The sequence below is a fragment of the Python bivittatus genome, unplaced genomic scaffold (genome assembly GCF_059951505.1).
Source record: "Python bivittatus isolate LINGU-HERP-01145 unplaced genomic scaffold, Pbiv_v1 ctg000980_np1212, whole genome shotgun sequence".
NCBI lineage: Eukaryota > Metazoa > Chordata > Lepidosauria > Squamata > Pythonidae > Python > Python bivittatus.
Window position 1 is genome coordinate 30,357,249 of NW_028277125.1, and position 12,695 is coordinate 30,369,943.

A 12,695-nucleotide genomic window follows, 5' to 3' on the forward strand; every position below is an offset into this window, starting at 1 on the left:
GTAGCAGTATCAGTTTAGTCACTGAAAAAGGTAGCCCCTTCCTTCTTTTTGGTGGAAACTCTGTTCCAAGAGCAAGAGAAAATAAAGAGGGGTGGGGTATATCACCACCATGGTAGAAGCACTTCACCAACGAAGCAGGGAGTGAAGCACTTCACTCAATGAAGGAGGTGTTGGGCATATTCCATGATGGAAAGCAGCATTGGGCAAATTGTGTTGTTATGATATTGTTCATTGAAATGCAACAATAAACACTTTATTGCATTATGATATTACATGGTTTATGCACTGGATTGAAAGCTGCCTGTTATATTAGACAAATAAATTGTTTTCCAACAGTGCCTCCATAACGTTCCTTTAATAATCCTGTCACACTCTGTCACCATCACATTTCCTAAGAGGCACAGCAACTGAATTTCTTCTGAAGAAATTTTGAGCTTCTGCAAATGTACTTTTACTACTAATTTATGTGCAATCTTCCAGTAGTGTTTGTGCAAACTTTGATAGATTGCTGTGAGCACAGTGATGTGTTCTATTAATGTTTCTTAGGATTCAAGCCATGATTTCCATAATGGTCAGCTGTTTTGCATAATAAATCAAAAAATATTTTTCCTGAGAAGCTAAAGGAAAAAAAAAAATGAAAGATTACTTCCAAGGGCATTGCTTTGGAAATAACTTTTGTGCAAAATGTTGACAGTCGTGCCAACCTGAAAAAGAGATGAGTCTTAGGGCTCTGCAGGGGTATTTTGCTGCACCTACACAGAGACAGTAAGTAACAGGAGCTGCCTATGATATTGTCTTTCCATTCTAATGCAAGATTCATGCTTGATCTGTCTCTACTTACATCCTGCACACATTTTTTTTTTCAAACAAATGTCACAAATCATACTAACTGGAACAGGCCAGAAAGATATTTGTGTATAATATATGAGTGGTTGTACTTTTTTTAGAAAAAACTCATTGCTTAACAGGAATTGCTAGTCCTAGACATAAGAATATTTCTGTGTATCACAAAAGTGGTTCCTATGAAACAAAACCTTAAAAACAAAACAAAGAGCTGGGAAGTGAAGCAAATGTTCAGTGTGGATATGAAGAGGGGCATGCCAAATGAATTTGCATTCATCTCAGAATCATGCTGAACCTAAAACACTCAGCAGTCCTTAAACCACGTTCATATTAGGGTAGAAGTACTCAGCGTGCCCCATGTGAATCTAAGGCTCAAAGCAAATACAGAGGGAATGTTTCTATTAGTATTTCTCATAGTGGCTGCAGTGCACAAATCAGCTTTGTGCTACAGAAAGGGCCTCTGTCTTTGCACCAAAGTGACTGCTGCCAGAGTAAAGCTCAGCTGGAAAAATGAAACCCAGAATGAATAAATCATGGAGAGGCTCTTAAAGCCTTGACAGTCTGTCCAAGTTCTTCTAGTGGTGAAAGATGGCACAATGCTGACAGCAGGGTGGGAGTGTTTTTGTTGGGATCCATTTATGTGCCACATGAGCCCTTCACCCTGGATTCATGGTCTCTTTTTAAAGCAAGCTGTGTTGGAGCTAGGAGTCTGGCATGTGGAGGAAGAAATGGATGGACACAAAAGGCTCATGCAAGTCATCCATGAAATGCAGTCTGAGATCATCAAGCTAGTAGAAGAAAACCAAGCCCTTCGGGGGGAATTACAGTTTGGTGGGCAGAAGGAAACAAGGCGAGAAGAGGGTGCAAGAGAGAATGCTCAAAAGGAAGAACCCTGGAGCCTCTCAAACTCAGGTGAAGGGACCACTGGCTCTTTAGGGGCTCTGCGCAGGAGTGTTTCAGCTGGCTCTGCTTTGACTCTACAAGAACAAAAAGGTACCAAGCAGCTAAAACTGCCGATGATCAATATGTAACTCTGGGGTTCCTCTTTTCCTTTTGTTGGAGTCTCAAGTGTGAGACCTGAGACAGAGAGACAAAGGCAAGGACTGGGTTTGTGCACGGTGCTGATCTAAACATTGATGGGCTTGTTTCACACAATATACTAAGCTAAAACCAAACAAAACACATTATTATGGCTTAGAATATTGTGTGAACCAAGCTACCCCTCTTTAAAATCCAGCTTCCAAATACTATTGAATTGGAAATGCCATCCTCCCATACTTCGTTGTATAATCTGGGGACTATGAAGATTGTCATCCTTAAAAAAAAAAAAAAAAATCCCATAAGAAGTTGGGAAATGCTAGTTTAAGTGATAACCCAAACTTTCTGAATAAGCTTGAAACATAGCACACAATCCAAATCTCCAGTTGCATGAATAACAGTGAGCTAATGTGTGCGAGACTGCAGAAGCTAAGAAGTGAACAGTGTTTTTCAGCAATAAAGGTTTCAAAGGTTGTTTAGAAATGGTAAAAGAATTAGACGCTAAGTGGCATAGACTGCATGCCACAAGAAAATCTCTATTGGCTTGAACCTTAAAAATATTTGTGATTCATCTGAGAACTCCAAAAGTAGTGATTGTTTCCTTTTGTTCCATTCATTCTTGTACAATTCAGATTTCCTTTATCTAATGCTGTAAAAACACGAATGAGGAGCACAATCGTCACCCAAATCTGGGTTTAAATATCACTTGAAGGAAAAGATAGCAGATGGTGATCTTTGTGAGGTCTTCTATCTCACATAGGAAAATGGGAACTCAAGCAACGGGGTTTGCGACCAATGAATCTACTTGTAGGATAGGACCTTAGCTTAGGTATGTCATAGTCATTCACTCTATTAGTAGTGGCATAAATTAATGTTCTCACTACACCAATAATATTGACATTTTCTCCAGCAAGGTTTCCCAGAGAACTAAATAGTACAGTTTCAAAGACCCATCAAACCCAAAATTTCTATCCCCCTCAAAAGTTATATGAGCATGAATAAGCTGAGGGAGTGGGGAAATGATAAAACCTGAGGAGACATGTTAATATAGATGAAGAATTCTGAGCTTGGCCACAAACAGGATTCAAAGTAGTATTAAAACTGTAGAAAGTAGCAGAGCTGTGCATTGTGTTAGTTTGGATCTATTATGTTATTTTCAGATAACTGAAACTTCGCATTATCCGATGAATGTTTAATAAGCCTGGCTCTGTGAAATAGTAAAGGTCCAGTACCAATTTTGAAGGTTTTGCAAGGTTGAGCAAAGCATTGTAAATCACAGTAGTAGTACAAATAATACTTATTTCATGGGATTTCTCCTAGATATGTGATAGTAATACATTTACACAGTAAGGTTTACATGCCCAGATAAGTGGAGAAGACTTCAGACTCCAATAGAGTTTTCTCCAACTGGGTGTCTCCAGATGTGTTGTACTACACAATCCAAAATTCCTGCCCAACATATCCAAAGTTCATTATGCTTGGAAGTTATGGGAATTGTAACCCACAATATCTTAAAGACATTGGGGTGGTAAGGAAGTAACCTTAAGAGTGTTTTCTTGGCAGTATCACTGAAATTAAGAGGGCTATTTTTAAAAAGTCTCTCAGTTGCAGTAAATGTTTCATTGTTGATCTTTCCAAGTATATTGAACAATTATGATCAGAAGTAACCAGAACTTCTAAAGAAATATGGATGCTAAACTGTCTATCTAAATAGAAACACCTTTACCTGTACATAAAAAAAAAAAAAAAACTTTGCTTGATTTCCTTCTTTAGATAAGGAATTACCACCACAGAACTATACTAATAAGTTGGATAACAAATGTTTTGGGAGGCAGTGCAAATAATTATTTACCATTTAGCTTACTGTAGTGACCATAGTGTCCAGGTCCAAGACCATGTACACTATCCAGTTCTTCTTAGAGAAAGAGAAAACTAAAAATGAAAATGGATATATTGGAATAAATGTACCTATATTATGCTTCACTTGTCTCTTAACACTGCTCAAACAACACAGCGGGATAACTTCCCCCAGTCTGATGCATTCCAGATATTGTTGGACTACAGTTTCCATGGTCCCTGACTATTGGTCATCCTGAACTGTGGTGCAGTAAGAATCAACAATAGCAATAGAGCTACAGAATCTCCACAACTAGTCTATAGCTTTTTCCACATCAAATGGATTGGTTTGTCTCCCATTTTGTCCCATATGTCCCACTCCTATGATTTCTGGGTATGGTGGTGAGATATCCATCAGATTTTGGACTGTCTAATGTTTGCTGCTCACACATGGATGGCTATTTAACAGATATGCAACTATTTATCTTCTCTATAACTGGAATAGCATATATGCTGCATTCTCAAGTACTTCCCAAAAGTCTCATGGTAAGTTTTTCTTTTAATAGTAATACAAAGTGTCTCTTTGATGGACCCAATGAAAGAGAAGAATTAAAACCCACACTACATAGCTGTGTTCTTTGTGCAGATAACATTATGACTGTCAGGCGTTATTCCATCTCGTCTGTGCCTTCACTTCTCAGCAATAAACACCATAAACTTGATAAGAGGAATCCTTTCAAGGCATCTCTTGAATTTAAGGGGTTAAACAAACCACCGGTCTTTACCACAGATGGACCATTTTCCAACAAAGAAGATAAAGGTTTTGCAAAACTCCCATCAAATCAAAAGAGATCTTTCCAAGATCAAGTTTTCAAGTGCAGGTAGGTTGGATTACATGATAAAATGTTGAATAAGTTAAAAAAAATGTTTTAATTATGATTTGAAAACATCTGGTATCAAGGTGAGCAGACTTCAGCTTATGAGATCTACTTTTAAAACATTTGAATGGAAAGATCATTTTTGATCAGCAAAGTGTTGTGAATCTCCCCCTAACCCTATTTATAGTCTCTCAGCACCTTGAGGATGTGCTACCAAATTCATAACAAAATGGGCCAATTGTTGACAGTTCAATTTTTGTCTATGGGGGCTTGGAGGTTGGATGAGAGGTGGGAATGGGAGCAGATGGCCTCTTAAGAATATTCCACTTATAGCCGCATTCTTAAAATCTGCTTTTAAAAGCCTCAAAGTGGATATTTGGCATGTTTTGGTTGTTAGCAAGTGTAAGAAACAGACTGGTTTGCTCTGAATTGTAATAGTTCTTACCTTCACAAACCAGAACTTACTGCAAAAGTCTTAAGCTTAAAATTTAAAAGATTCTGAATCTAGACATTTGTTCTGATCACTAAAAATGAATGATGCTTATAGTCCTTTCACTCCCAAAGTTGCTTTTTCTTACCTTGGTTTCTTCAATGTCAGCACTATTGTTTAAGGCAGAAGAGAGATATTTACTTGCTGCTGCTGTTAAACAGTTGACAGCTAGAACAGCATACCAATCTATTGCTGATCTCCTAGAGATCTTTCAGTAGATTCACATCTATATTTTGGCAACTTCTGCTCTAGTACATGGTATGCACTGTAAGATCTATTGACTATTGTGGGGCAGGGATAAACTAAGTAAACATAATCGGATTTTGTTGCTAGTGTAGCATCCTAACTTTCACTAGAACCAACAATTTTTATATATAATGTTCTCAGTTCATATGCTCAAAAGTGCTGCAGGTGTCTTAGGTGTTGTTGGCTTCCAGATCGCTATCAAGGGCATCAACAGGCATTTCTCCCTTGGGCTTTGCTAACCTGGCCCAAAACATATAGAACCACCCTTCCAAACCTGAGCGTACTTCGTAGAACTCCAGGAATTCCCTAACTAGCATAACCAGGGAAGTTATCCATATTCCTGAAGCTGTACGTGAACAGGGTCTTTATTGCTTATTCTCAGGCTGATACGTAAAGTATAACATAACATGTTGATGACTGTTTAGCTGAATGTGACCCTTGATGCCATTGTTGTCTTCCAGGGTGGTTTTGTTTTATATTTTTTTTTAATTTATTTATTAATCAAATTTGTATAGCTGCCCATCTCACAGAAAAGCGACTCTGGTCAGCTTACAACAATCCAGTAAAAACAGCATGTACATAAACAATCAATATAAAAATATAAAAATCAATATTAAAGGATAAATATGATAAAAAAAACAAATATACAAACCCTAGGCGAGAATAAGGATAGGTAAGTTAACTGTGGAATCATCTGAGCATGTCTGCAGCTCTCTGGGAGCCCCAGGTCTGGTGACATAACCAAGTTTGAGGGACTTCCGGAAGATCAAAAGGGATGGAGCTAATCTAACATGGGGTGGGGGGGAGGAGAATGTTCCATAAGGCAGGCACCACAGCAGAGAAGGCCTGACATCTGGGACGCACCAAATGCACGTCCCTAGCTCATGGTATCCTCAAAATGCCTTCTCTGCTAGATCTAATGGGGCAGGCTGATATAGTCAGGGAGATGTGGTCCCTCAGATAACCTGGTGTCATGCCATAACGGGCTTTAAAGGTTAAAAGCAGCACCTTGAACTGGGCCCAGAAGCAAACTGGCAACTAATGCAGCTCACAGAGCAGAGGTTAACATAACTGCCCGCACTACTGCATTCTGTACCAGCTGAAGCTTCTGGATACTTTTCAAGGGTAGCCCCATGTCAAGTGCATTACCGTAGTCAATCTGGAGGTGACTAGGGCATGAGTGACTGTAAGCACAGCCTGTTAGTCCAGGAATGGGTACAAATTAGTATACAAGACAAAGCTCTGCAAAGGTCGTCCTAGCCACAACTGCCACCTGCTCCTTGAGCTGGAGTCATGAGTCTAGGAGGACCCCCAGTTTGCACACTGGGCCTATCTGGGATAGTGCCACCCCACTGAATACCAAAGATGGCATAGTCCCAGAACCAGTGGGTCCCAAAACTCAGAGCCACTCAGTCTTGCCAGGGTTCAGCTGAAGTCTGTTGTTCCCCATCCATACCTTCACAGCCTCCAGGCACCAGGATAAGATGTGGATAAGTTTTTCTTAACTTTCCCAATATATCCTATAACCCTAGTATTTTCTGATGGATTCCCATCCAAGTACTAACCAGGTCTGACTCTACTTAGCTTTTTAAGATCAGCCAAAGTTAGTTAATAATATAGATACAGCTAATCATTTGGAAGACATATTTCCAAATGTGAATTCTTTATAAGACTGAATTGCAGAATATAATGACTTAATTATGGAATATAATTATCATTCTGTGCAAGATCTACACTGAGTACTCTTCTTACTGAAACAACTATGTGACCTGAAACTGGAGGTGTAGTCTACCCCAGATCAAAGTAAAAAATAGTTGGCACATTTCTCTTAATGCTTTTAGACAGAACAGTTCATTTCCCACATAGTTCTTTTTCCAAGAACTATACCATCAAAATTTTTCCACTGCAGATGCTAATTCTGAAGTAGGACCTGTCTGCATAAATAAATCTAGTGTATTGTATTGATAAGTTTTTGCTCAAAAAATTAAAACATGGTTTTCTACTCAAAATCTTTTGCGTATATTTCTTTTCTAGGGGAAAAGTAAAGGCTGTCAGTTTCTTGTTGTCACCTTATTCAGGAAATCAAGGTTCTTTCAAATGCTTACAAAGTCAGAACCCAAAACAGTTAAGCACCATTATTGAAAAGGACGTGTGAACTGGTGACTTTTTAGAAGACCTTTGCAGATTTGGGGAATAAACTCCCTTTAATTAGTAGCCCAGGGATGGGTTACTTTCATGCAAAGTACTTTGGCAAATGCCTTCAGAGAACCATCCAGGCAAACAGTGTCTCAGATCACTGGCTGACCTTTTAGCAGAAGAGAAGACATCTGGAAACCATCACAACAGCTTTTGCATCCATGTTAAAATATCCAGTAAGTTAAAGGACTGCATTAAGCAGTATTTAATCAATATAACAATTTTCACTCTAGCTTTTTTAAAAGAGTGCTTAGTTCCTCTTTCTAATGCTCAAGTCATAAGTACTGACATTTTAAAATAATATAAGTTGTTTATTAAGCTATATATTTTTAATTAACATTAGAGGTAACAAGAAAGAAAAGTGCACAAAAACTATATGTTCAGAAAAATTGGATTCATGTATATATTCATATTGTGTTATTCTGTTCAAAAATTTACATCAGAAGAAAAAAAGATGGAGAATTAACTAGTTTATGCAATGTGTATTTCTGAATAACTCTCTAAATGGGAATCCTTGCAGAGAAAATAACTAAAAATGCATGTCCTTCTAGCATTGTTAGATTCATTTTTCTGCAATCATAAAAATATGCCATATACTTTTCCTTTGTGCTCCATTGGTTTCCAAATTATTGGTATATAATTCAAGATACGCTAATGACATAAAATATATGAATAAGGTAATTTCATTTTATTTTTATTGTTTTTCTATTTTTAAGTTTCTTATCCAGAGGATGCAATGGACATGATCACTATTTTAGGAGATGAAAAGTTGGAAATTTTGTCCATTGCATCTGAAGTCTGTTAATTCAATGTTTTACTGTATTAGAATTATAATTAGTGGTATTAATAGTAATATTTAATTTATGTTTATAAAATAGGCATTCCAGTTCCTTGTTTCATGGCTGACTGTACTCTTGAGCATCTAATTTTAAGCAATTATAGACTATTTGTAAATAGGAACTATAGTTTTCTTATTTTGTAAACAATGTGGTTAATAAAACTGTGAAAATGCAAATCAGCCTTTCGTAGATTAATACCCTTGATGTAGTTGTTACTATTTAGATTTCTAGCCTGCATTTCATTTAGCACCTCAAGGCAGTATACCTAATATTCTCTCATCCAATATTCTCTCCACAATAACAATCTTGCAAGGTAGGTTTGGCTTTGAAAGAGTAGTACAAAGATGTCCAGGCAGCTTCCAGGCTGAATGTGAACTTAGTGAGTCTCACTGGTCCTGGTTCAATATTCTCACTGCCTTCTGCCAAATACGGTATACCTTCCTTAGTACTTGTTTCCCTGTCCCCCAAAATTTAATGAGGAGGAGGAGGAGGAGGAGGAGGAGGAGGAGGAGGAGGAGGAGGAGGAGGAGAAGAAGAAGAAGAAGAAGAAGAAGAAGAAGAAGAAGAAGAAGAAGAAGAAGAAGAAGAAGAAGAAGAAGAAGAAGAAGAAGCAGCAGCAGCAGCAGCAGCAGCAGCAGCAGCAGCTTGTGTTCAAACAGGGTAATAATTAGTTCCAAAACTGTCTCTAGGCTTTACAGAAGCCACAGAATCATTCTTAGAAAATAACCCGGTGAGCGGCTAAAATCCAGAAAAAAACACAGAAGTGGTAGAGAGCATCCTGAGAGGCAAAAGGGATGGTAGGGAACAATCTCATTGATTTACCTTCTGGTAAATTGAATATTTTATTATTAACTGTATCAGCAGATATGAGAGGTGAGAGTGACCATATCACAGACAAAATTTGACTTGTCCATTGGTGCTCTAAGTCTTACTGATTCTGTGCATTGCATTCAACTATAGCTAAAGCGGTCTATATAATGATGGCTGCGTGCATTTGTAATGTCAAGCAACATTCTGGCCAAGGACTAGAAATATAGAAGATGCTGCAGATCTCCTTTTCATTTTGAACTTTGCCCACTAATGTGTACTGCTTTCAAAGTCTATTCTTAATATATGAAAATAACAGCTATATCATCCATGATCTGAGTTGACTGATTTGCGCATTCATCTGCTTGTGTAATCATTATGTTATTAGCAAGAAAACAAAAACAGCTTCTATGAATAAGTACATTTTCAATGCACTCAGAATATAAGTGACTAGTGTTCTCTGATAACCTGAAAATATATGATCATAACAGACTTGTTGCATCAGAACTACATTTGGTCTTATCCATTCTGTCTCCAGTTAGAACATCCAGGATGCTCTCAGGGACAGATAGAAATGGTTACATCATAGTTAGCTTCTATTTAAACAACATGGCTGATTGACACTGGAGGACCTAGCTTCCTTTGTTAGTCTCTGTTTTGTCACTCAGGCTACTAGCCATCACTGTATCTTGCAGCAGTTCATTGTCTGTATATCTACCTCCACAAGTAGACTATTCATATTAGCAGGCAAAGATGGATATCAGTATATCAGGTGTAAATTGGATGATCTATTATTTATGAGAATAGTACAATTTATGAGAAACCTTCAGATGGCCCAGTGATGTGTGTAATAAACCACTACCATGATTTATACAAACATCCTATGCATTATGAAAAGCAACATTGTATTAATGCACTGGAAGTCATCAAGAATAGCAGGAGGAGGAATTGGGGTCAGTTAGAGGTAGTGGGCATTATCAGTATATGCCAGGTCTATGGCCTATAGGGATTGCATAGAACTATATAAGGTTGGAATTCTAAGAAATAATTGTTAACAAAAGGGAATCTGATCTTTGAGGGATGGAAGGAAACACTATCCTCACTATATCATTACCTCTGTGTGTGATGGTTTATGTTTTCCCAAACCATGAATGAATGACAACTCTTAAGTTATAGGGAAGGAGATAAAAATGTCCAGCCATGTTGAATCAGGACTGATACTACTTATACTGACCTCATCTGTATTCAGTTCCTTTGTAACATTGGGCTGTGATTCTTAGAATGCAGTATGATGGGAAATTGATGCATCCAGCACTGACCACTGAATGTTGTTCCAGGCAATGATTGTCAAAGGCATAGGACAAAGCTCAATTCTTTGATAAAAATGAATTTCTTGTAAAAGTATCTCTTTCTGAATCACAAGTATTTCTTTTCATGATAATAAAAAAAGGCTAATTTAATACCTCATATAAAACATTTATTGCCCAAATAGAAAATACCATGAATCATGAAAACACATTTATGGTGATGATCATACAAGAAACATCCCACACCAGTAGATAATAAATCTGGCTGGGAAATGTGCTCCTCCCTTAATCAGCTATAGACTACAGCCACAGTTGTGGACCTGTGTTTTGTTTTTCTTTTTTACTGATACAGGGTTAAATGAGGATGTCAAAAGCTATTGATAAAGACAAATACATCTTATTCCTTTTCAGCATAAAATATTTATTTGTAGTTCCATGATGCCTTCCTTCTATCCCGTTTTTTTTCACTGCTGAATATAGTGTCAGATTAATTAGAGGACTGGGAAAAAGACTTATAGTTCCAGTCCAAACTGTTTTTCCTCCTGAACTCTTAAAAATGCAGATACTTTACTCTTATACATTGGACGATGTGCAGGGGAGAGGAGGAGAGGACAGGGGCATCTGCAGTAAGCTGAGATTTCATCAAAATGACAAAATATGTATCATGAAGTAACAACGTAAATAAAAAAAGGTTTGGCCTTTGTACTAGGTCATTGTGATGCATGTTTCATTATTTACTTCCACTCCGGTCCACTCTTCCAAGGTCCACTCTGTGGATGCCTTTAGGTGAGAATATTGTACAGTTAGACATATTTATGGATATTGGCCCTTTTCATAGTTAAAGGAAATCTCATGACTGAAGGACAGGACCATTGCTTCTGCTATTCCAAAATGAGTATCAGTGCCTACATAGAAAAAGCAGCTGTATCCACACTAAACAGGGATATCAGCAGATTTTGGGGGACTCCGCAATCTTACATGAATATAAAATCAGAAATAAATGGGAGGCATATTGATCAGAGGCCAGGAATGGGGAACAATTGGATTTGTTCACATTAACTGTTGTGTTTAATGTATTCAACAATGCTTTTTTTGGAATACAGTGGAACCTCAAGTTACGAATTTAATTCGTTCCATGACTCTGGTTGCAACTCGAATTGGTCGCAACACGAGGCAAATTTTCCCATAAGGTTCAATGTAATTACCATTAATCCGTTCCGGCGTCCGCGGACCACGCATCAGGGGCGGAAAAACGGCCACGGACCACGTGGCAGGGCAGAAAAATGGCCACGGACCACGTGTCAGGGGCGGAAAAATGGCCGCAGACCATGTGTCAGGGGCGGAAAATGGCCATGGGCCACGCGGCAGGGCGGAAAAATGGCCACGGACCACATGGAACGGGCGGAAAAATGGCTGCGGACCACGTGGAACGGGCGGAAAATGGCTGCGGACCATGTGGCACAGGCAGAAAAATGGCCGCGGACCACGTGGCATGGGCGGGAAAATGGCCGCGGACCACGTGGAACAGGCGGAAAATGGCCGCGGACCACGTGGCATGGGTGGGAAAATGGCCGCGGACCACGTGGAATGGGCGGGAAATGGCCACGGATCCGGTTCGTAAGTCGAGGCAAGTTCGCAAGTCGAGGTAATTTTTTGGGGGCGGAGCTGGTCGTATCTCGAAAAATTCGTAAGTAGGGGCATTCGTAACTAGAGGTACCACTGTATAAACATATAAGAGAAAAAAGCACTACAAAATATGCTGAATGACCCTCCGATGTCATAGGTGAGGCAATATCATATTCATACACATAAGACAAGTCAATACTATGACCACAGCATATTGACATTTGTTTTGTTACTGCTACCAGTGATACAAAGAAATGTCAATCTTAGAACACATACTGGACCACAGTATACTGAGTAAAGATTCCAAGAGGGCAACAATGAAATATAATAACATAGGACACAGAAACACTCCAACTTTAACATTAAAGCAAATTACAGAAATTAGATCTGACATTCCGGATCCGTGGTGTCTCTGCAGCTGGCCTGTGTCTTCCTTGTATGAAATTATATGGATTTTGGTTTGGCTGCGGGTCACCATGGAGACTTGCATAGGTCTCTGCATCATGCGATTTGCCTGTAAAGACATGTATGTTCCTTTGGTGATAGGCCATTAAGATCATGGATCTGGTGGCAATAGTTACATCATGAG

The 12,695-nt window shown here is 38.7% G+C and overlaps 2 protein-coding genes across 3 annotated transcripts in view; one reads left to right on the forward strand and one right to left on the reverse strand.

Annotated features, from left to right (window-relative positions):
* The first annotated feature begins 1,439 nt into the window (after positions 1–1,439).
* CCDC195 (coiled-coil domain containing 195) lies at positions 1,440–7,486 on the forward strand. The gene is made up of 3 exons (XM_025165003.2): positions 1,440–1,836; positions 4,364–4,598; positions 7,366–7,486. Exons 1-3 carry the CDS (start codon positions 1,440–1,442, stop codon positions 7,484–7,486), a joined length of 753 nt encoding a protein of 250 aa, XP_025020771.2.
* A 3,154-nt stretch (positions 7,487–10,640) lies between these two features.
* Positions 10,641–12,695, reverse strand: part of LOC103057412 (guanylate cyclase soluble subunit beta-2-like) — a 53,114-nt gene continuing 51,059 nt past the window's right edge. For both annotated transcript variants that reach the window (XM_088132441.1, XM_088132440.1), the window contains one exon: positions 10,641–12,620. In XM_088132441.1, the coding sequence (XP_087988567.1) occupies positions 12,469–12,620 (152 nt within the window). In that variant the 3' untranslated portion in view covers positions 10,641–12,468. The remainder of the gene's footprint in view (positions 12,621–12,695) is intronic.

What these genes read in the sequence shown, in the direction of transcription:
- CCDC195 (XM_025165003.2), top strand. Translation starts at nt 1,440, where the DNA reads ATGCTGACAGCAGGGTGGGAGTGTTTTTGTTGGGATCCATTTATGTGC. An exon ending in GACTCTACAAGAACAAAAAG is followed by an intron (nt 1,837 to 4,363) that starts GTACCAAGCAGC and finishes TTCTTTGTGCAG; the next exon opens with ATAACATTATGACTGTCAGG. An exon ending in GATCAAGTTTTCAAGTGCAG is followed by an intron (nt 4,599 to 7,365) that starts GTAGGTTGGATT and finishes TTTCTTTTCTAG; the next exon opens with GGGAAAAGTAAAGGCTGTCA.